This window comes from Kryptolebias marmoratus, linkage group LG12, assembly GCF_001649575.2.
Source record: "Kryptolebias marmoratus isolate JLee-2015 linkage group LG12, ASM164957v2, whole genome shotgun sequence".
NCBI lineage: Eukaryota > Metazoa > Chordata > Actinopteri > Cyprinodontiformes > Rivulidae > Kryptolebias > Kryptolebias marmoratus.
In genome coordinates, this window is record NC_051441.1 from 20,144,265 (window position 1) to 20,167,769 (window position 23,505).

At 39.8% G+C, this 23,505-nt stretch overlaps 1 protein-coding gene and 2 long non-coding RNA genes across 3 annotated transcripts in view; 1 reads left to right on the top strand and 2 right to left on the bottom strand.

The window, feature by feature from the left end:
* LOC108247089 overlaps window positions 1-2,677 on the bottom strand; it is a 15,471-nt gene extending 12,794 nt beyond the window's left edge. The window contains exon 1 of the long non-coding RNA XR_001809064.3: window positions 2,521-2,677. This is a non-coding gene — a long non-coding RNA (uncharacterized LOC108247089). The remainder of the gene's footprint in view (window positions 1-2,520) is intronic.
* A 784-nt stretch (window positions 2,678-3,461) lies between these two features.
* On the bottom strand, window positions 3,462-17,849 carry LOC112451339. Its single transcript, XR_003040142.1, has 4 exons — window positions 17,696-17,849; window positions 17,563-17,625; window positions 15,725-15,971; window positions 3,462-3,529 (listed from the first exon to the last, which is right to left on the bottom strand). It is a non-coding gene; the product is annotated as an uncharacterized LOC112451339 (long non-coding RNA).
* Window positions 8,930-10,818, top strand: prl (prolactin). Its single transcript, NM_001329357.1, is given in 5 exon segments — window positions 8,930-9,042; window positions 9,242-9,354; window positions 9,478-9,585; window positions 9,732-9,914; window positions 10,007-10,818. Coding segments are annotated over 5 exon segments (639 nt in total). The 5' UTR covers window positions 8,930-8,999; the 3' UTR covers window positions 10,199-10,818.
* Window positions 17,850-23,505: the final 5,656 nt, after the last annotated feature.

The window sequence follows — 23,505 nt, forward strand, 5'->3', positions numbered from 1 at the left end:
CATCAAAATTAAACGAAATAAACATTTGAAATATATGAGTTTGTATGTAATGTATGAATATAATATACAAGTTTCACTTTTTAAATGGAATTACTGAAATCAATCTACTTTTTCATGATATTCTAATTTTATGACCAGCACCTGTATATCTGTTTTTTGACCTTTTCTGGTAAAGTCACCCACCTTGTCATGGCAGTAGGCCATATGGGAACCAATGCTGGGCTCCAATGCAGTGGAACATCGTTTTGGGTTAAAGAGGTTAGGTTTAGATTTGACTGGGCGTTGGCTACATCCTTTAGCTTAGTCTTTGGTACCAAAAGTTGCAGATGGAGCTTTTTAATTTTTAATTTTTCTATGAAAACTTACTTGTGTTCACTGGCTTTTGGATATACTGTATTTGATCTGTACATTTTGTCTTCCTGTTTGTAATTGATCTTGTTATACACAAACTACGCAGTTTGTGGCTGTTAGCCAGCCAGATACGAGGTCAGCCAGTGCATGACCCACATACAGGTGATGACAAGTGGAGAGTAAAAGGGAAGAAAAGGGACGAACTGTGGAAGTGATGATGGTCGAGGTGCCGCTGAGCTCACTTAAAGGTGCCATCTAATGGCAGCTTTGTTCAAGGGGGCTGAAGCATCTGGCATTTACTGCCAACTTTACCACAAAGCTCAGTTACCAAGCATCAAAAAGTCACTCTTTAAGCTTTAACAAACAGTTTAAATACATGTTACAAAAATGTTTGGGAAACACAAAACATCCATATAGGAAGAAATCTCAAAGCTTTTTACAAAAAATTGACTTGAACAGCAACAAGACATTTTAATAACCTGATAAGATGATGCTTTTATTTCTTTTAATAATATAGTTTTTTTGGTAAAAATTCATAAATACAGTACAATACATACTTACTGGGTACCTGGTTGGTATGTACTGGTCTGTATTACGTATCTCTACCTCTGTAAAATAGGTTGGGTTTTTTTTCTGTAGCGTTTCTTTGTTTGTTTGTGTACAAGATTACTCAAAAAGTTATGGGCAGTTTTTCACAAAACCTTCAGGAAACATCAAACATGGTAGAAGGAACAAGTGGTTAAATTTTGGTGGTGATCCAGTCAAAATTAAAAGGTCAAAGGTCAACGTCACAGGTGACTCTGTGCTGTAACTCAACAACAGTATAACGCAGGAATGTCAAACTGCACAGCTGGACACATCATGGGTCAGGGATGACGCCTATTGATTTCAAGGTCACTGGGTCAAAGGTCAAGGTCACAGGGAACACCTTTGTTAAAACCTTGTCTCTCTAGGTGACTCTCCACCAAGGAGGTTCTGTTTTTAGTGGCGTTTGTTTGTTTGTCTGGGAGCAGAATTACATAAAAACTAATGAACAGATTTGGAGGAAATTTTCAGGAAATGTTTGGTTAGTCACAAAAAATTTATTAAATTTTGATGGTGAGTCAGATCATGATCCAGATCGCACAATTTATTTTCCTTTTTTTTGAAGCTACGGCCTTGGTGGAGGTTTGCGCTCTCGGAGTACTTCTAGTTTTATTGTTGTTTTGTGAAATTTAATATTTCAGGACAAAGTCCAAATGGGTTAGGCCTCTGAACACAAGCAAGAGATTATCTTTCAGAATCAAAAACAATACAAAAAAAGGAAACTTTTTACGATTCAAATAGTTTTTCTGTACTTTGAGCACATCAACACCATAGTTGCCTCGCTTATTAGATGCCAGTAGTGATTTGTGTCATGTTGTTAGTTCGTTAGATGTGAACCTACAAACTGTATATACAAGCATTTTTATATATCAACTTTAAAATAGCATTTTGTAAAACTTAGCCCACATCTGTAACTTAAACTATCTCTCCCCTTTAAACATGACTCAAACAAGTTGTTTGTCTCATCCACATGTTGCATTTTTTGTGATTTGTGTCTTTATAAAAGAGTTAGGAATAAGCCTATAAACTAGGGGTAATGTAGTTTTGTGAAACTACATTTCAAACTCGCTTCTTTGAGCTTTTGGACAGCTTCACATAACAGAATGGCTGCTTGTTGAAAGTCGCCCTTTTCCTTTTATCTCCTTTCTTTCTGCACATTTCAACGTCGCTTTTGCGTCAGTCCGAATTCACAGAAAGCAGCCTCTGCGGCTCCCCCGATAATCCTCTGCGCTCATCCATATTCCCCCAAAGAAAAGTGTCTCTAGATTACATTAGCATCAAATGTCAACCAATTAGCTCTCCGCGTGTCCGGCCTTTTTTCACCTCCTGGTGCAGAAAAAGTGCTTTTAATGTATGAGTTCTATGACATGCAGTAAACAGGTACGTTTGACATCGTAACAAAACAAAAATAAAAAAAAATAATGAAAATAAAACAACATAAGACTCTGGGCCTTGTCATTCCCAAAAGGTTTTCATAAGCAGCAAATCCCCTAACCTTTTAAACTAAATTGAAGTCATTTTGTATAGATGTGTACTTTCAGTTACGTGATGCCGAATCCGTCTAGCAGAAGTGTTCATTCTTACCTCCACGGTCAGCAGATGGGATGTCTGGCTTCAAAATGAGGGCAGCCGAAAAAGTAGCAGAGAGCATTGAACGGAGAGCTTTGACGTGCAACTTCTCTGCGGCGATTGTGTTGCTTCAGAGTTGGACGAGCTCAGGTTTATGGGTGTGTGTGTGTGTGTGTACATGTGCGTGTGTGCAGTAACAGTATGTGTACTGACAGGAGCAGAAAGACGAGTGTTTGGAGGGGGGAAGGGGGGAAGAAGGGAATTTTGGAGAGGAGTTCAAACCAAAACAGCAACAAACTGAAAAACCGCTGATGCTCCCTTTTGAGATTCCATGAGGGTTAAAAACAACGGGACACATGAACAAAGCGAGAAGAAAGATGGTGGGGGAAACATGTGTGTGATATTTAATGTTTGGCTGTGGTGTTCTGCAATCATGTTGACGCCTCGGGCCATAAGGTTACAAAATCCAGCTGCTGCAGTTCGCACATTCCTCCCCCCCGATAGCCCTCGTCCCTTAGTTTTCTTGTCTCTAACAGGATATGAAAGCTCGTGGGAGCCTTGGGGCCTTGTGCCGGATCAACCGTGTTCAAACCCTTGAAGCGCACAAACGCCCTCATTGCTAAACAAAAACACCAACAGCGTCTATTTTTATGGCAACAAACTCAAAAGTTTATTGCAGAAGTTGGGGGAGCTGAAGTGTAAGTTAAGGTACAGGAACATGTCCAAAACGCTCCACTGGCTTGTTGCTCCAGCTGTACCTCGAACAACGGTACATTTTTATACCTGTTTTTGCATCCTTTGGTACATTTATGCAATGTACAAAGTAAAGGTGTTAAAATGGACCACTGTTCAAGGTCCAATGTCCATACCATTATAGGTACGTCTTGTACCGGTCCACCTTTTTGAGGTCCATTTTTTGATTTCTGCCTGCGCCTTAAGTTATAGTTCGGTACATACCTCGGTATGAGGGTCGGTGCGACAAGACGACCAAACAAATGCCAAATGGTGCTTTTCTTTGCAGAAACTGAGAAAAAAAACAACAAAGAAAGCACTCTTATTAGTTGGGGGAGACTAAAGTAGCAGGTTAGGTACAGCAATGTAGGATTTTTTTCAGCTAGTAAAGTCACTATTAAAAAAAAAAAGCTGTGCATTACTGTTTTTTTTTTTTTAAATCCTATAGCTTGTGTGATTCCTTGTGCATGGTCCTTTGTATTGTAACCATGGCGGGATCAATAAAGTTCTTATTTTATCATGTCTTATAAGGATGCCTTAATGTTTATGCATTAATGATGGAAACTTTAACTGAGTGCCATTAAACTATTAATCCTCCTGAAGCCCTCTGAAGAAAGAGAGATGAAGAGAGGTAGAGAAGCATGCGTAACTTTGGGTCAAACGGGAAGGTTACCGACCCTCTGTCCGTGGCCCTCGGGTCAAATGTACTCAAGGTTACGAGGGCTTCAGGAGGGTTAAAAAGATCAGTTACACAGAGGAAGCGAAATCAGGGATTTCCGCGTAAGCAGGCTCGGATTAAAGTAAAACTCCTGCACGCAAACTTTAACGAGCACTATCGTCGCCATGGTCACCCAATTAGTTTGATTGGCTTACGCGGATCAGTTGTAGGAGCGATGCCAGAACAGCTGCCAGAGCAGATCTACTGGTTCATTCACGAAACAGCCTTGCGTCTACTTGTTTGGATTGTTTGCCTATAGGACATGATACACAGTCACATAATCCTCTGACTTTTGCATTAGGGTTTTTTGTTTTTTTACTAGGTTCTAAAATTATTCTAATGTAACCTCAAATGTACAAAAACACACAACAGATTCCGTCATGACATTATTTATTAAACGAAAACAAACCCACAAAGGGAAAGCTGGCTGTGGGACTCAGTGCCCACGTTGTTGCTTCCACAGTGCTTAAGAGGTTTCAGTAAAAGCGATTATTAACTGATCGTCATCAGTGATCACCTCTATAAAAGCAGGAGTTTTGTCCTTTTGCTTGCTCTGGAGCGGACAGGTGTGTGTTACCACAAAGTCAAGCAGGAAAGACATCAGCAATGACCTCAGAAAAGCTAATGTCAGTCTGGGAAGGGTTAAAGGTCATTTCCTAACAATTTGGAGGCCATCATTGTACAGGGAGAGAGATTATTCACGAGCCGGAAACAATAAGCTGTCAGTTTTTTCCAGGAGTGGACGTCCCAGCAAATTCACCCCGAGGTCAGACTGTGCCTTGGTCGGCAGGTTAAAGGTTAAAGCTGCAAGACTTCTGGAGCAACATCCTTTGGACAGATGTGAAGAGGACAGGACGTTCACTGCAGTGGCTGAAGAGGGAAACACTTAAATGTCAGAACAAAGACCTCAGTCCAGCTGAGGAGCTCTGATATTATTTAATGGCTGCCACACACAAGCAGCACCCATCCAACTCGAACACGTTGTAGCTTAATAAAATGGGCAAACAATTCCAGGGACTGGATGGGCCAAACTCGTGGAGACAGACAGGAAGTGACTTGCTGCTGTAATTGTTGCAAAAGGCGCCTCTACAAAGTGCAGGGACGCCTGCTTTTCAGTTCAAAACTTTTCAGAAATGTTTAAAACGAGTCCCCTCACCGCCTATTAATTGGAAGTATCTCGTGTCAAATTGTTGCTTATTGTCCAACTAAAAATCTGATGGAATTCGATCCTGTAAGACAACAAAGTAGAAGGATCACCAGGGAGGGTGATTTGCCCACTGAAAACCATAAAAAAATGAAAAGGGTGCTTTTTCCCCTTTCTCATGCTGAAAAACAACACTGAGGTGCCTGGTGAGGGAAACGAAGGCATGTCCATTAGGTGACCCTGATGAAGGCCACGAGCCTAAACAATTCAGTTAGGACAGTGGCCCTGGTCCTGGAGGGTCCACTACCTTTAGGTGTTTTTAAGTTCTACAGCAGCCTGTTAATCACTCATTCCTTCAAATCAGGTGAGTCAGAGCGAAGAAACACCTAAAACCTGCAGGATTAGTGGCCCTCTAGGACCAGGATTGGACACCGCTGAATTAGGGAAAACTGTTTTCCTCTCCATTCAACAGTTGCAAACGTGTGAGGCTGCAAACAGACGTGTCCTCAGATCAGCTCCGAGTCTCAAAAGTCAGAGCAGCCAAAATGTCTTGGGTTCAGCTCATTTTTTTTTTTTTTTTGCAAACTTCTTGGACATAAGATATTTTAGGTTATGTCTCACAAGCTTCATTTCATCTGAACCGAGCCCCCTCCCCCCCTTTTTAATCCAAGAAAGACCCTCAGTCAGGTTTTGGCCGTAACTAATTGTCTTTTCAAGTTTGATTTATTTATCTATTTTCAATGATACTAAATGTGAAGGGGTGGGGCTGATAACCTTACAAAGACTGGGGAATTAAAAAAAAAATTGTGATTAGAATTTTTTTTTTCTTCCTGATAGTCAGGAGGGTAAATGTGATTTACTTATCTCAGTGGGAAAATAAGAGGTGATAGGTTTTGGGATCTGATAAAACCTTCCTGCCATTTTACCTGTGTCCACCAGAGGTCACCATTGAGCTCCTGTCTGTATCCAACCAGTCACAGCCTGCTTGTACTAAAAATAACTGCTCAATCTTTCACACTTTGATTAAAAAGAAATTGAACTTCAAAAGAAAAAAAAAACCCTGAAATCTGATCCACATATCAGGGAATTAGAGCCAACAGATCTTACAAAAGGCATATTTTTTAACTTTATACTGATTATACACTTGGAAACAACAGTGACCAGAGAAATATTGGACAATTAAGGCTCACATAACTCCTTAATGTTTAGTGCTCAGTTGTAAAACTTTTCCTCTTTTTTTGTCTTATGCGAATACTTGAGAACCTCTGAAGGTCAGGTTTCAAAGTAATTTTAAAGAAAAGTTGTGACACGTTTTCTTTTAGTGTTGTTTAAACCTTCTGTGGCCTTCGGGTCACTTTGACACAAAGGCCATGGGAGAAACAAACAAACAAACAAATAAAATCTTTAGCTGTATTTGACCATCTTTCAATACAAACCATTCAATATCAGAAAGAATTCAAATCCTACCTGTTGTAGATAGCTGCTTGAACCACATCCGTTTGGAGAAACAGGGTTTAATTATGACACAACTGGCTAATACTAATTAATTAACTAATGCTAATGGCTAATCTGAGAGGGGCTAATATGGATTGCTACCACCTAAAAACAACTCCCGTCTCAGATATTTCATTCTAGTTTCTGAAAATATTGTTTTATAAACCTTTACACTGCTGTCAGTTTCACATTACATGGTTATTCAAGCAGAATTAGAATGAATTTCCTGCTGAAAGTGAAAGTCCTCAAGTGCTATAGCTAGCTGCTAGCCACTATTTGGACTTGTAAATAACTGCATACATCTATGTGAATATCCATGTAAAGGAAAACTGACAATGATGTAAAGGTTTATAGTATAAATGGCTATTAAATTCAGCACATTGGAGCCATTTTATGACGGCCGCAATCAACTTTGGTTGTTACTATGTTTGGACAAACATGAAATATATGTATGTATGTATATATATATATATATATATATATATATATATATATATATATATATATATATATATATATATATATATATATAAAATACATGCTGAAATATAAAGTTATCCCTAAATGTCAAAAGTGAACATTTCATTTGAGATTTGTAATTTAGTACCTTTGTCTTTTAAAAAAAAATCTGTTAATGATGAACTCACGGATGTTTTACATAAAACTTTGTTTGTTATCGCTGAAGACAAAGTAAAAAATAAAATTATGTTTGTTTGTCTGTTTGTTAGCAAAATGTCTCATGAACGACTGACTGAAGTTTAATTTAACTCAAAAAGTAATCACTGGGTGTATATCCACAGCTGAAAACCTTTTGGAGTCAAATCAATTTAAGACGACCGCCACAGTTAAGCCACTTTAGCCAACAATTTGCAGAAACTGACATTAAACTTTGGTATTTTCTGCTTATTTTTTTAAATTGCCTTATTATTTTTATTTATCTTGATTATTTTCCATTTTATTATTTATCTACCTGTGATGTTGGGATTTGTTGTGAAGAACTTTGGTCAGCTGGGGCTATTGTAAATGTGATATATGAATATACTTTGATTTGATTTGAACACAAAAATGGCTATAACTCAATTAAATTGACAAACATTAAGCTAAAATTTAGTGTGGAATCAGCTCAGAGTCATTCACAGCACATACTGAGTGGTATTTCTCAGTCGAAGATGATCTTAGTTTGAAACCCTTGCATGAAAGGTGGAGGTGGGGGCGGGGGGATGTGGATCCTTTCAAGGTATGCTTTCTCTTCACTTGATGATTTTGTCAAATGAAATTCTTTGCGAAAACAAAAAAGAAAGTGCTTTAAGATCCAAAAGCAAACTGTCAAAACTAAAAAAAAAGCCAACACGTTTTGACTGAAAAGCAACTACAAACGTAGGAACAAGTATAAACAAGGAATCAGCAGCTGAATTTTGAGATATTTTTCTGAAAATTTAGCATGCTTTGCTTAAGTTAGGCCAATGTCTCACTGAGCTGCGACTGCTGGCGACAAATTTCAAACACCATATTGCAAGGAAGTTCCTAAAATATCTTAAGATGTTCACAAAGAGTCACAGTTTCTTCGTATGAGGACCTCAACCTCGTGTTTTGTAACGTTCACAAATCGTGCGAAAACAAAGTCACCACAGGTCGACGCGAGCATCAGGAGTCCATCTCGAAAAACGTCTGGATTTAGTTTCTGTGAACAAGAAAGTGCGGAAAAAACATGAGCGGACTTTGGGAGGATACAAAAAATGGGCCATGGCTGACCAGGAACAAAAGGAGAAACTGCGATCAAATCAGGGCACGTTGTGACTAAATTACGACAAATAAATCTGTTCATCATCCACAGGAATTTAATCACAGTTAGGTTTGTAAGCAAATGTGTCCAAAGTACCAAGTCAGTGTGATTCCAAGTGAGAATTTGCCTTTTTAAATTTTTTTTTTAGCAATTTTGTGTCTCCAACTTGTTGCCAAAAGTCGTAAAGCCAGTAAGATACAAGCTTACTGAGATGAGGTCATGAAAACACACTGAAAACGCCAGCAGGGGTAAAAACCTGCATGATCATAAGTCTTTTTCCAAGCATATTATTTAAAAGCAAATTAAGACCTCAGCCCAGGTGAAAACTTGTGCTTTTATTCATCTGTTCAATCAAGATCAGGGAGGGACTTTTTCCACAAACAAACGGACATGCAGCACATCCTGCTGCATCCATTCAATCGCCCTCCTCTATGTTTCTCATTACAAACTAGTCTAAGCAAGTTCTGGACAATTAGCGCACACTCACCCCACTGCTGCATAGCCAAACCACCGGGCCGAGGAGGTATAAAATGCAGGCAAAAATGGAGCAGGGAAAGCGAAAAGGCAAAGTAGCAAAGCAGAAAGAGACAAAGACTGACCAACGACTGAGAAAAGAAACAGAAATGGCTCAGAGCAGAACCAGCGGAGGCAAACTCTTCATGGCAGGTGAGACCAGCTTCGCTCACACACATTTTATTCATCTATTCTGCTCGGCAGATCTGAGTTTCTGAAGCTATCGGTCCTTCTACAAAGAGATGGTCTGCAAAAAAGTGAAGGAGAGTTTTACAGAAGTCAAAAGGTCTGTTACAAACCGAAGGGCGGAGCATTTAAAACTGGTCTCCGTGTTCTCTCCTTGTCGCTCCAGTGGTGTACATGCTGGCCACTTGCAGGGCCGTTCCCATCAACGATCTACTCAACCGAGCCTCCGAGCGCTCCGACGAAATGTACTCCCTCAGCACAGGGCTCACCAAGGACCTGGTAAGAGCCTGTTGGCACCACCAAAGGTTGCGTGTGCCTGAAGTCCCCTGACTAGTTTTTGTAGAGTCCGATTCAGCTTCTCCACATGGGTATCGTCTAACAATGGTCCTGTTCTGCATCCAGGCCTCCCATATGTCTCCACTGAGCTGGCCCGCCATGGAACGCCCTGCGCTGTGCCACACCTCCGTGCTGCCGACCCCCAACGACAAAGAGCAAACTCTGCAAGTGTCTGTGAGTTGGTCTGCCCTTTGCCTTCTGTGTCTCGTGTCTTTTCAAACCCTTCATCGTGTCTTCCTTGTCATTTGTGGTCTCTGTGTGGATATGTGATTTCTTTTTTTTTCTGGCTGACTGTTTTCCTGTCCCACCTCTTCGCCCAGGAGTCAGCTCTGATGTCTTTAGTGCGCTCCCTGCTCCAAGCCTGGGCCGAGCCCCTGGTGATCCTCTCCAACCACGCCAGCACCCTGCCTCACCCTGCCAGGATCAACATCTCCAACAAGATCCAGAACTTGCAGGACTACTCCAAAAGGCTGGGCGATGGCCTGGATATACTGTCCGGCAAGGTGAGCATAGTGTTGGGAGACAAAAGCAATCTTTTCCCGCTGCTGAGATGTTGTGCCTCTGAAGGTCCTCCCTGTGTGCTTTTGTTGAGCAGATGGGTCCAGAGGCTCAGGTTGTCTCCATTCTGCCTTACCACGGAGGCACTGACCTGGGCCACGACCGGAACTCCAAACTGCAGAAGTTCAACTTTCTCCTGTCCTGCTTCCGCCGCGACTCGCACAAGATCGACAGCTTCCTGAAGGTCCTCCGCTGCCGCGCGGCAAAGATGCAACCCGAGCTGTGTTAAAGCCAGCCTGGAAGTTGAGGGGGGGATCCTAGTCTTTAGCTAAAGACTAGGACATACTGTAAATCCTTTGTCTTAGATGTCGTCCTAACTGCTAATTAGTTCAACTGTTTAGAAGGCGGGGGGATAAAGAGGAAGTGTATTGTACGCACGTTTGTTTGATTTATTTATTCTTAACTATTGCACAAAAACCTGACTTCCCCAGTCAGTTTTTTCACATAGATTTGATATTTATAATGTGAAAACTAGAGAAAAAAACATAGTTTCATTTAAAGGTCATTCTGTAGTTGCATCATTCTCAGTTTTTAAAAGTATTATTTTTCCAAATGTTTCCAGCTGGTCTGGGATTTGAAATCTGGGCATCGTATATTTACTTACTCCAGTGGTCCGTGTGTCGTTCATGAAGTGACTCCTCCTCGTCTGTCCCGTCTCCCGAACAGTGTCCCCCTCACAGTGTCCCCCCTCACAGTAAAGGCTCCCACACAGGAAAACCAGGCTACACCCCTCCGTCACTGATCTTCTGCAGCATTTGCACTTTAGATTTAATCACACCCCTGAATGCGAAGCCTATCTACTGAACTGTTTCCCTGAAATCTGTTCATCAATAAAAAGATTTTCTTGCACAGTGGACGTCTGTCAACTCTGTTTCTTCAAAATCAGTAAGAGCTTCATTTATAAAAAAGAAAAAATAAAACAAAAAAAGCTATTTGTTTGAAAAAGAACAGTTTAAAGTCATGGATATGAATTTTATCTCTGCGATCCGGTGAGCGTTGTTCTAATGTCCTGCAGCTTTTTAAAAAAAAAAAAATCAAGTATCAAAACTTGCTGCTCAGTCGGAAATACTGCGCTATCACTTTTGGTACGATGTAGATGAAATTCAAAATATAACGCAAGAAATTTTCCCATAGACATCATTTGGAAACGTAACAAAAGCCAGACCTCTTCTTCAGAGCTTTATAGCTCAGAGATACAGAGCAGCAGAAACATCATTTAAAGTTAAAATGCGTCCAAAGAAAGTTGGACTTTATATGACTGAACTGGCATTTTGGTATATTTTATGGCTTTTATACAATCGCTGTTTAAGTTTTGTAATTTTCAACAAAAAGTTCAACTGATGGTTGGTGCCATACACTCTTAACTTTTAAGTAGGTATTTTTAAATCTGTTGTGATAAAAAAAAGTCTTACTCCCACTACCTTTCAGTACAAATTATAAATCAAAGGGCATTTTTATACTGCTGTCGCACAAGACGTATTATGGTAGGGTGCCGTTCGTCCAACCGTCCAACTGTCCGTCCATCTGTCTGTGGACAAATTCTTGTCCAAGCTCTAACTCTGCAACTGTGTAATGTAGAAATGTCAAACTGCAGAGCTGGACACCACATGGGTCAAGGATGATCCCTTTTGATTTAAAGGTTATGGGGTCAAAGGTAAAGGTCACAAATAACCCCTTTATTTAAAAAGCTCTACATTGAAAACCCTTTAACACAGAAATGTCAAACTGCACAGCTGGACACCTCATGGGGCTACAATGATTCCTACTGAATTTAAGGTCATGGGGTCAAAGGTCACAGGTCACCCCTTTGTTTAAACCTTGTCTATGCTTTTTAGAGGGCACAGCCAAGCTACCACAGACTTCAAAAATGTTTTAGTTCAAAATATTCTCTTCAAAACTGGAAAGTGAGTTTGTTTTTTTTTTGTTTTTTTTTTAACTTTTTATATCTACAACATAAAACACTAGAAAAACATAAAAGTCTACCTATGTGAGCGTCAAAGTCTTCTGCTGCTCATGGTTCGAGAATTTTTAGGATACGTCTCACCCAGCAACTTTTTCCCTCTGCCACCTGCTGATCCTTCATTCATCTTTCTTGCTCTTTATCTGCATTCAGTGTTAAAAAACTTGAATAATATTTCAGGGCGATGCATTCTCATTCACATCATTTTTGTTTTCGTTATCAGGGGGCCAAACTGGGATCGAAAAGTGACCTGTTGGGAGCAAAAAAAAAAAAAAAAAAGGATCATAAAGCATAATGCTATCAAATTACCACAAGTTTAAAAACACTTAACAAAATCTAACACTGGTTTTTCACATTTATACTAAATACTAACATTAAAATAGTACATTTTCATTAAAAAAAAACATATATGATCATATGACCACTCTGAAAGCACCTTTTTTCATTCTGTGTTTCACTGTGATTAGATTAGAAGAAGAGTGATCAAATCTGATCCTGTTGTGGACTGATGACCTATTCAGGGAGCACCATTCACTGCTCAGGCCTCAGCCTCTGTGACCCTCAACTGGACCAGGCGTGCACAGACAATGTGAAGTGATTAAATTTGGCCTCAGCTGTGTTTGTGAGCAGATTGAATCAGTCGTTCAGCTACTGGATACTCACTAACACCTACAACAATGGCGAAAGGTAGACCTTAACCAGTGTAAAAATTAAGGAAGAATGTTTTAAAGTTGAGCAAACGGTTGAAATGTGGAAAATAAAGTCAAAATGCAATTTAAATAACTAAGTCAAGCCTGAGAAAACAAGAGGAACATGGTTACCCTGCCCCTCAGAGCAGAGGACCCTACTGCAGCATATTTGACCAGTTTATCATTGTTTGGTTCTTAATCTGCTGTTTCTGCCACAATTTTGTTTCTGTTTCAAATTTTGAACAAACATTCTGAAAAACTGTTTTTTAGAGCAGACAGTTGTACTGTACAGAAAACACCCAGGAGTTAAACACTAGCAAAATGGCTCAAAATCCACCTCTCACCATCAACAGCATCACTTTGAAGAAAGTGGACTCTGCTGTGTTCCTGGGCATCTCCATCAGCGAGGATCTGAAGTGGGTGGAACACTCAAGCATGATTATTGAGAAGGCTCACAGGAGGATGTGTGCGCTGGAAAGCGTCCTGACCTCCTCTGTTTCTCTGTTTTACCCTAGCTCTACTACCCACATGAAACACCATCAGCTGACGACAAAGCTGCACGACACCAGGGTCATGAGGCGGGCTTGGAAGGTAGCAAGGGACCTAAGTCACCCGGCACACCGCCTTTTTAAGGGGGCATTCACAGCAGCCCTGTTTAGTCCACTTTAATCAAACTCTAGTCTGTTTGCCTAGAAAGTCCAGTTCATTTGGGGAGGTGTGAAGGAGCAATCTAACTCTGATGTGGACCAAAAAAGCAAACCACCTAAAAATCTAAGTCTTGGTTCAAATCCATATGTGAATGCAAGCGGACCAGAGACCACTCCAAAAGCAGAAAAAGTACTAAAGCACAGGGCCTTCTGGGTAAATACAACCAAAACAAACGCATGTTTCTACCACTAGCAGGAGAAATGGCTCGCGCCATTCATGCTGAGTCCATTATTGAAAAGTGTTTTTTTGGCACATGTATCACAGCCAAAATAGAAATTCTAAAACTGCTAAAATTTGACGCCGCTCCATTTTTGTTCACTTTCCCAGAAGAAGGAAGTTGTGCTCATGTGACCTATGTGTCTCTGATGACTTCTCTTGGTGGGAAATAAACCACAGGGAGCTGCTCAAGCTGTGGCATCAGTTGCCTTTAATTCTACATCTGCATTTCCACACAACAAACACTCTGGTCAGTGATCCTCGTGGCTTTGAGGATTACCCATAATACCTTGTTTTCTAAGAGTGACTGCAGTACAACTTTTGACCAGCGGATGGTGCATTTTAGCAGGATTTAACATGAACCTTATTAACCATGTTACATTCAGTGTCTTCTTCAGAGGTTTTTGTGTCGTTTCCTTCAGTGGTTGACTCAGTCTGAATGTGAAACACACCAGCAGAAAATAGACCAAATATTGTAATTTTGTGGTAAATGGTTTGAACTTGTATGGTGCTTTATCTAGTCCAAGGACCCCAAAGGACTTCACACTACAATCATTCACCCATTCGCACACTGGTGGTAAGCCACATTGTAGCCACAGCTGCCCTGGGGCGGGTTGACAGAAGTGAGGCTGCCATCCCACTGGCACCACCAAGCCTTCTGATCACCACCAGTAGGCAAGGCAGGTGAAGTGTCTTGCCCACAACAGCTGAGAGTGATAGAGCAGGGGCTTGAACCAGCAACCCTCCAGTTACAGGAAGGACCCTTAACTCCTGAGCCACCGCCACCCTATTGGTCCCCAACCGAACAGAGTCTACCAGACTATCAGGTGTGAATGCACCCTTTAGCTGCCATCTCAGCCCAGAGGTTCTGATGTGTGTGTTGTCAGAACAAAAAAAAACAGCAAGCTCAAAAATATTTTCTTCCCTCCTCACTGCAGTCTCTCTTTTTAATGGGGTTTTCTTCTCCTGCACTGAAACCACAGATCGGTGTAAAGTGGGCGAAATGAATGTGATCAGGATTCGACCCGCAGCTTTAGAAGTAAAAACATACATCAGGTGTTGCTGCTCATTCAAGAATAGTGTGTCAGTAGCAGTACATTGTAGACGGAATTCACACAAATTGCAAAATATCTTCACTTACACAACCTTTAACAATGTTCTAAAAGCATCTTGTTGGTGGTTTTGAAAGATTTGCTTATTTATTACATCTATATGGAGCAGTAAAAGTACTGAATTGATGTCTTCACATGGCTGGAAAAAAACATTCTTGGATATTCAGTCAAAAAAACAAAAACAAAATGTTCAGTGTTGAAATAATGGCTTATGGGTTTTGAGGATGATTAGAGGATGCAGTTGTTTATGCTGCATGGCGAGATTATTAATGTGATGTCACTGAAGATGCCTCATAGTGAAGCTGTGCCTACTGCCAATGACTATGGACATCCAAAAGCAACTTAAAAATGCAGTAAACACAATTAAAACGGAGAGATGGTGAAGCGACTGTACAGATTAGGTAAACATCTGGAAATAGTGTCACAAAAGGACAAAATGTAATATACATATATGTGTATTAAACACTTTAATTAACGCACCAAGCTGGGTTTGAACCTGCAGCCTGGAGATAACTAAACCACAGAGCTGCAGCAGGAAGCTACAGAATTAGATAGATAAGATCCACCTGTGGCTGATCTAAAAGTTACAGAGAGGAAGAAAATGTCTCGTTGTTTATCTCCTCTCTTTCTTTAGTTTTCTGTGGTCTGTCTGCTACAAGCTGCTGACTGATCATTTATCTTCTCATTTTAGGCTCCTGAATTGATTTTTAAACCAAAAATCTTCACTGTTGGACCCAGCAGGTACTGAGGAACATAGGGGATCCTGGTCCATTAGGGGAACCTGGAGAAGATAGAGGATCGGGAACTTTAAGAAGTAGGCTATGTCTCAGAGAGACAGTCGAAGTCGCTGATAAAAAAAATTTAAAAAAGGAGGATTTATGGTACAATGGGGTGGAAAACACTAGAACTTAAAGGTTTAGTCATGGAGGGAAAGTTCTAGTCTTTTCATGTCTGAGATGAAGGCTTATTTTCGAAGCACAGTGAGTCATCAGAACAAGACAGCCTCTCGAGTGCCGTTTTTTTTTTCTTTTTTTTAAATTCCTCCTACACGAAGGAACAGATTCACTCACCAATGGTAAACTTGAACAAACAGACAGCAGGACATAGGGCTGGGACACCCGAATGTGGACTCGTCTGAAGCTGAGTGCCTCTGTCTGGTGGACGTCTTCTCATTTTTTATTTCCTTTTTTCTTTCCGGCTTCTTTTCTTCGCACAGCTCTGCATCGACTATTTTTAGCTCTTTTCATCCCAGAAGCTGGAGGTGTGAAGTGATGCAGCGGCACCATGGGTCCACAGTCCAAAGTAGAACATCCTATTCTGGCACAGAAATGTCACAGGAAAATAAAATAAAACAACAAGAACTGGGCATTTTTTGGCAAGGCAGCTTGCATTATGGGTAATTACCAGATATGGGGCAACAAACCAGCAGCTTCAAACCTAAATGGGAATTATAGGAGTTTCCAGTTAGATGACAGAAACAGTGTTTGTATGTTGGAGACACATTTGTACCAGTCTGGTGGACATTTGGTGGACACATTTTACTGACATTTTAGTTGTTTAGATGGTGAATATTTAAAGCTAATGTTGACGTGACATTGATCAAATGAACTCAGCTGATCCTAACAGCGTCTTTTAGGCACACCTGTTAGAGAGAGAGAGTTCAGATTTTTAGAAGTGGGGTCCTGTGGAAACATTACAAACAGTTAATATCTAAAATACCTGGAACCAATGAAGCCATTTCCTGTGAAGAAGGCCAAGGCCGATTAGACAACGCATCAGCATTTTGATTGGATTTAGCAGGCCGATACCTTATTTCAAAGTTAAATGAAGCAAGCTGAGCTGCCCATCGCTGCTCGATTGCTCCAAGCTTAGCAGAATCCAAATGGCTTAAAGGATTATTGTCTGTGTAGACAATACACCTGTGACCCAAAAGGTAATCTCTAAATTTTTCCGTCATTGCCCATTTCAGGCCCAGCAGCTCCAATTTCATTGAGCTGTAATTGGACATATTGCGCTCTGTCGGTCTTAACCCATGACTAGCAAAAGCAATTGGCCTTATCCTACCCTCTTGTTCTTGTGACAAGACTGCTCCTAAACCACAATGGCTTGCATCCACCTCTAGAATAAAAGGGAGGGAAAAATCTGCAAACTTTCTGGAGAAGAACGCCTCCTGTAACGCAACATATGATTCAGCACATCCATAAAGCTCTTAAAGGATAGGAATTATCATAGGCGGATCCTCTCGTTCTTGACTGGAGCGATATTTGATCTCATCCTTGGCCTCCCCCTCCAAGTGGTCATACCAAAAAAAAAAAAATGCCTGGTCTGCTGGCGATAAATTTTGTGCCCGTGGGCAGCAGGGGGTGCAGGAGCAGACGACCCGGCACTGGAGCTAGATGTAGAAGGTGCATGTTCTGCACGCAACTTCTCATTGTCAGCCTTTAGTTGAGCAACCAGGGTCCGCAATTCCTGTAGCTCTTCCTCCATCACTACGGATGACCAGATTAAAAAGTAGACCGCTGTTGTTTGTCCTTAAAAATAACACTGAAAAAATTTTTTCACAGCTTAACCAACCTGTTAAACACACAAAAAGTCACCTGATACAGCAGAAAAATACAGAAAGTCTCGGCCTTAAAACTGTAAGAATCCTCAAAATATGGCAGCATGTGTGTCGCAGAAAATGTACAATTAAAATTTATTGCAACAGCTCCACTTTAAAATTACCTTTAAGGCACACAGACTCGTTACAGATAAGGCCAGAGACAATTTCCTGCAGTTTAACAATATTTTATTTGTTGTGTCTGTTATTTCTGGATAAAAGTATAAATTAAGTTAAAAACCACAATCATTCACACGCAGTTTGAAAGTCACATGTGATTTTCATGTGATTTTTTGTAAGGGAACTTACCACTTGAGCCCAAGAAAAGTAGCTCCTATGACAGGGGAGACCAGGCAAACTTCTACGGGCAACCTATTAAAACAACGGAGGTTAAGCTAAAGCTAAGCTAATTAACACATGGAAAATGGGAGAAACTCCCTACCGTGGAAGAGATCAAATGTCCTTTGCGCAGCATTCATGAGCGCATTTGTGTGCAGCTGTTACATGGCGACAGGAAATACAAGTTACTTTAAACAACAAGTTTAATGAAATGGTAAAAGCTCCTCTTATCCAATGTACAGCACGGACAGACGCAGTAGTTGAACGAAAAGGCAAACAATGTGATGTCAGATGGGTCAGCGAGGCCCCTTTATATGCTGTCAGCTAGCTCCAGAGCCAATGAGAAACAGGCACTTGTGTGGTGCATTCATGGTCTCCAGGCCATACTGCCACATTCGGAACCAAGTGAGAGAACATAGAGTTCCCAGTATTTTTCTGAAAAAACAGTAAAAATATAAGTAAATGTGTGAAGTGGAACTGTGTGTAACTACAGCGCATAGGAAATAGTAGTTTTCAAGCTTCTGCTTATTTAGTAAGGTAAGAGAGGTGTGAATTTAACAGGAAATGACAAATTTCTCAGAGAAAACAAAAATGTGGTACATATGGAGGGAGGGGGATATTTTTATTTTTAGTTTAAGTGCTTCATAGCTTATTGGACAAAGACATATATAAACTGCAGCTGTAGTAAATTGAAGGTTCCTAGACTGAACTTCAGTGCGAGGAATTTTTGTACACCAGTTTTTAACTTTTTAACTCGTCTGTTTTGATACGTAACTTACCACAGTTTTTTTTTTTGTCAGACATGTGGATCAGACAGCAGGAGATTATTCACCTATTCATCTTTGGTAAGATTTATTTTATACAATAAAGTTCCTAAATTGTGCTGTTGTAGAATTTTATAACTCCAGTATTTGAGATCAAAACGTTTTAACATTTTTCAGATAACTAAATGAGTCACTCTTTTCTCTCCTACAGTCTCTTTTTACTTGATCTTATCTTCGATTGCTGAAGGTCAGTCTATTTCCTTGGATCTCACAATACATAAAAATGATTTTGTTTGAAGCTGTACATTAATGTTTGCATTTTACATCTTGTGTCTGAAGGTCAGATCAAGTTAGTTGGTCCTGGATCAGCTCGATGTTCTGGAAGGCTTGAAGTTTACCATAACAATACCTGGGGAACAGTCTGTGATGATGACTGGGACTCAAAAGATGCTGATGTAGTTTGTAGACAGTTGAACTGTGGACCGTCACTTGGTTCTCTGGGTTCTGCAAAATTTGATAAAGGAACCGGACAGATCTGGCTGGATGATGTTCAGTGTACTGGTGAGGAAAGTTCTCTCACAAGTTGTCAACACAACGGTTTTGGGTCACACAACTGTGGACATAGTGAGGATGTCGGTGTCGTCTGTTCAGGTAAAAAACAAAAATCTTTTTAAAAATAAAAATCCATTATTTTTATTTCAGTAGGTTGAGTCTCAGAATACATAAAAATGAGTTTGTTTGAAGCTGTACATTAATGTTTACATTTTACATCTTGTGTCTGAAGGTCAGATCAAGTTAGTTGGTCCTGGATCAGCTCGATGTTCTGGAAGGCTTGAAGTTTACCATAACAATATCTGGGGAACAGTCTGTGATGATGACTGGGACTCAAATGATGCTGATGTGGTTTGTAGACAGTTGAACTGTGGAACGTCACTTGGTTCTCTGCATTCTGCAAAATTTGGTGAAGGAACCGGACAGATCTGGCTGGATGATGTTCAATGTACTGGTGAGGAAAGTTCTCTCACAAGTTGTCAACACAGAGGTTTGGGGTCACACAACTGTGGACATGGTGAAGATGTCGGTGTCGTCTGTTCAGGTAAAAAAAAAAATGAAGAAAAGAAAAACATCCATTATTTTATACTGTTTCCACAAGGCATTGAAAGTCATTAAACTAATTTTGCTTAATTTTAAGGCCTTAAATGCCATTTAAAAGCATTAAATTTGAATTTTAGCAGCATTAAAAATTTTTTTTCAGTTTTCAAGAAAAATAAGACAATCGATTTTTGGAAATCGCTTTGCCAGACTTGTTTATCTGGTTATTTTGGTTATGAATTATTGCCATAATGTACATTATCGTAAGATGTGAAACCATTGTGGTGATTGTTTCTAGCCGGTCAGTGCACAGTTTTCGGAAGATCACACCTTGGAGTGAAAACATGAAAACTTTAGGAGCAGAGACAAAAGAGGGAAATTTAAATTCAATTTAAAGTGAGTGAAAGATGAGAAATTTAAGGAGTGGCTGCAGCCTGTTGATGGTCAGATGGTGAAAGATTTAGCAGTGTTTGGTAAAAAAGTAAAATAAAAAAAATTGGGGGATAATAAGCATAAATCAAGATTCAGACACCTTCTGGCTGCCTTGATGTGAGCTCTGAAAGGGGGTTGAAGCCAACCCACCCTGATGCACCTTTGTGCTGTGAAGCGAGGTGAAACAGAACTGACATGGTCGACATGTGGAAATGTTTCCAGCTTTGTTGCTCAATAATGTGATGAAGGGATATATGGTCTGTGCAACCACCAAGTCATGGGATTGAACAACAACAAACAGATTTATTACAGAGGGAAGACTGATGATGACACACGGCAACATTGTATTTAGTTTAAAACTTAGTTAATCACAATGAGAATTACTAAACTGAATTAATATATCATGTTTTGAAACCGATAAGAGGGAGATATCTGTTACACATTTATTGACTCATACAAACACAAAAAAGGCAAAAAGTTTTTTTCTCAGGTAACAAAAATGAAATGAAGATGATTTTCACAAAATGAACACATAATGAACTGACTACAAAACAAACTGAATTAAAATTACTTTTTAGTTTAACAGTTTGTTGTCAAAACACAGTTTGATAACTATAAAGACATTGAGATTGCTGGGGGGCTGAAAGACCTTGGGTCTGCAGACAGGCTTTATCTCACTCAACTGAGCACAACCCTTCTGTGAGACAAAAAAGATCAAGTTTGTTGGTAGCATTTTATAATAACTACACCTTATTTAATCATTAATAAATGATAAATTAACCTTGACAACATCATTAAGGATGATTTATACTTAATACGCCATAAATTAACACATTTATTAACACATTCTTTAATTCTTTTACCCATGAAGGCTAATTACTTCCAAACCAACATACTCAATGTTTTGTTTATTCATGCTTAATAACTCATGAGGTAACTATTCTATATACTGTGTATATGTATGTAAATGATCATATAAATGCACTTTCACACCACGTGTTAGACATGTATTAATGGTTAGAGAATGTTTGAACTGACTATATACTTATCCTGCAGTGCATTAATAATTAATGGCAAAAAATCCTTTTTTTTTTTTCTTAGATTGTTGGCAGATTTCTCTGGGTTTTTTTGCCTTTTTATATTTATATTGTTTAAATACACAGTTTCCTTTATTGAATTATTGGGGGGGACAAATCTACACTTCCCCAAGATTGGGGGGGTCCGGACCCCCCCAACCCCTCTGGGATTTACACCTATGCTTGACTTTAGAAAATAACACTTTTCTTTCTGTATAGTCATTTTCTTTAGATTTCACTTTCTTTATTTTAGTTTTACAGAATCCCTTTAAAGTTTGTTCACTAATTACTCATCAGATCAGAGCTCCTGCATTGTGTCTTAACCAGAATGCAACTTTTTATTTCCGAGAGCCTCCCAATGCCCAGCATCTCCATGAATCCTGCTGGTGGGGTTACCTGGGGTCAGGATGTTAGGATCATGTGTTTGACCACAGCTGAACTTTTGGGAGGAACATTTATTCTCAAGAAGACCTCAGGCTCATTCAGAGAGACCCAAGTACCCAGTTCCAACTCTGCTACCTTCAGTCTCCTTAAAGTAAACTTTGATCATGATGGATCGTACCAGTGTCAGTATGAAAAAAACATTTCAGGTCAAACATTCACCTCCCCCCTTAGTAACTCGATCACTCTCCTTGTTTCTGGTAAGAAAAAAAACATTTTGTGGACTTTTGCAGGGGAGCAAAGATAAAAAAAAAAAATTGTTTGTGTTTGTCCAAGAAAATACAATACAAGGTTTTTTAAATCAAAATTTTTGTTAAAAAGTTAAAAAATATTTTGTATCATTAAAAAGCGTTTTACTTTTATTATCTAAAGATTTTACAATGTTTTACTTTGTTGAAAGTTTGAGACTTGTGCTCGAAATTTACAGCTCCAATATCCTTTTATTACAGCAAGTCTGCAGAGGCCTGTTCTTTCCCTGACTTCTCCAGATTCAGGGTTGGTCTGGGGTCCTGGAAGTGCAGAGGTTACCAGGGGGTCCAGCTTTTCCTTCACCTGCTCCGTTGACTCAGACTATCCTCAGGGTTTTTTCATTCTCCTCTTCTCTGGCTCTAACATGACAGAAACTAGACCAGCCGTCAACAACTCAGCCACCTTTAACTTCCCTGCTGCTGAGTTTAAACACCAGGGCAACTACAGCTGTGTGTACGAGGTTACACTGTCTACAAGAAGATTCACTTCTGATCAGGCAGAACACATCTTTGTGCTTATTAAATGTAAGTATTGCATTTTTAAAATGTTTATTCTTTTGGTTTATGAATGATAACAAACAATAAATGATCCATAAACCTTCAGAGGGAAAAAATGTATAACATGACGGCTATAATCACTAAACGTTAAATGTTTTCCAGGTTGTTGTTTTTTTGTTTGTTTTATCACGTGGGCTTACGTAAAAGAAAACTGAGACTAAAAGGATAAACAGAAATGGAAAGAAAGTAGCTCCTTCAGTAACTCCTGGGGAAACTTCCTAGGCTCTCCTACTAGTGTGATGTGCCTCGAAAACCTCTAGAGGGTGTTGTGGATTTTTTTTAACAAAGAGGATAACACAGAGTTTTGTCTTAGGATATTTTATTTAAGCTATGTAGCAGAGAATCACCTAGCTGTGGTCCATCAGCAGAGTGAGTCTGTACATTACAGATAGCTCCCCCTTCTTATACAATTTGGTCATTTCCATAAGATGAGGAAGGGTCGAGGGTGGAACAGAAGGGTTAGGATAAACTCATCAAGAGGATGTAACAAAACATGAGGTAACAATAGACTTCCTGGCCCCCTGTACCACGAAGGCCCTATAAAGATAAGATGAAAAGCATTCTAAACTGAAACACGGCATATTTTGTTTTTTTCCACTCTAACAGTTAAACACAAGTGTAACTTACATGTAACAGAGAACCATTGAAGCAATTTTATTTCCTATTGCAAAGGAGAAATATAAAAGGGTGAACATAACACCCAACCTGCCTGGCTATCTTTCACTCTATTCTACCACAGCTCTTAAACAAGGCATCAAGTAAATCGAACTCCTAAATAAAGACTCATCTTAAACTGAAAATGAGCATTCCATCCTTTCCAGATGAGAACCAAGGCCTCAAACTTAAAAGAGTTGATTCAGGCTGATTCACACTTGGTTGCAAACTGTCTCAATCCATACTGAAGGTCATGGCCTAAAGAAGCCAATGTGACTAAATCACCTGCAAAAAAAGGTTCTCAAACCAGACACCCAAATCCTTGACTGTGCCTTGAGATCCTGTCCATCAGCACCACAAACAGTATTTGAGAGTATCCCTGGATGATTTTTGTTAAAATCCAATGGAAATAAAGTAACACTTAGTTTCTTTTCTACTTCTACCTTAAGCTCAAAACCAACTGAACACTGAAATATAGATACCTTCAAGTCAGAGTGGTGTTAAAAAAGGAGGCTTGAACATAGTCTAGGAAGATAATTTAAAGAATCAATCAATCAATCAATCATCCATCCATCCATCCATCCATCCATCCATCCATCCATCCATCCATCCATCCATCCATCCATCCATCCATCCATCCATCCATCC